General features: G+C 68.1%; 2 protein-coding genes across 2 annotated transcripts in view; both read right to left on the bottom strand.

Annotated features, from left to right (window-relative positions):
• Il9r (interleukin 9 receptor) overlaps nucleotides 1-231 on the bottom strand; it is a 23,483-nt gene extending 23,252 nt beyond the window's left edge. Inside the window, exon 1 of the mRNA XM_013011303.1 lies at nucleotides 115-231. Coding sequence (XP_012866757.1) covers nucleotides 115-231 — 117 coding nt within the window. The remainder of the gene's footprint in view (nucleotides 1-114) is intronic.
• Nucleotides 228-743, bottom strand: part of Polr3k (polymerase (RNA) III (DNA directed) polypeptide K, 12.3 kDa) — a 12,945-nt gene continuing 12,429 nt past the window's right edge. Inside the window, exon 2 of the mRNA XM_013011301.1 lies at nucleotides 228-512. Within this exon, the coding sequence (XP_012866755.1) occupies nucleotides 228-512 (285 nt within the window). The remainder of the gene's footprint in view (nucleotides 513-743) is intronic.

Below are 743 nucleotides of genomic sequence, written 5' to 3'. Positions count from 1 at the left end.
CAAGCCTGAGCTGGAGCGCAGCACTACCTAACAGAGGGGGGACCCGGCCTCACCCCCAGCGCAAGCCTGAGCTGGAGCGCAGCACTACCTAACAGAGGGGGAACCCGGCCTCACCGGCGGCTCCTCAGGGCTCCCTTCCCTCCAACTGCACCTGGAGAGGCCAGCGGCCAGCGCGGCCAGGGCGCGCCCGGGAGCGCCGGCGGCTCGGGACAGGTGCCGAGCATCGCTCATCGCGTGGCCGCCAGCCGAGCCCCGCTCCGGCCGGCCCGGTGTGGGCCGTGGAGCCCACGCGAGCCCCGCTCCGCGCCGGACGCCACCGAGACGGACACGGGCCCAGCACTGCTTCCATAACCAACTCTGAACAGCAAACCCCGGCCCGCGCTCCGACACGGTCCGGCCGGCCGAGCCCTGACCCGGCCCTCACCTGCGGTGGAGTCCACGTTCTCCCAGGCAGCCGCTCCCCCGAGGACGTCATCTACTTCCTTCAGCTTCGGGTACTTCCGGTTTGTGACCTGACAAGAGACGCCTTCAGAACCAACGTCGGCAAACGCCCCAATCAGGACGGCCCTTCACAGCAACGCCCCAATCAGGACCGCCTTCACAGCAAACGCCCCAATCAGGACCGCCTTTACAGCAAACGCCCCAATCAGGACCGCCCTTCACGGCAACGCCCCAATCAGGACCGCCTTCACAGCAAACGCCCCAATCAGGACCGCCTTCACAGCAAACGCCCCAATCAGGAC

Source organism: Dipodomys ordii, unplaced genomic scaffold, assembly GCF_000151885.1.
Source record: "Dipodomys ordii isolate 6190 unplaced genomic scaffold, Dord_2.0 Scaffold14, whole genome shotgun sequence".
Lineage (NCBI taxonomy): Eukaryota > Metazoa > Chordata > Mammalia > Rodentia > Heteromyidae > Dipodomys > Dipodomys ordii.
Note: the sequence above shows the minus strand (reverse complement) of the source record. Positions and strands in the feature narration are given on the sequence as shown.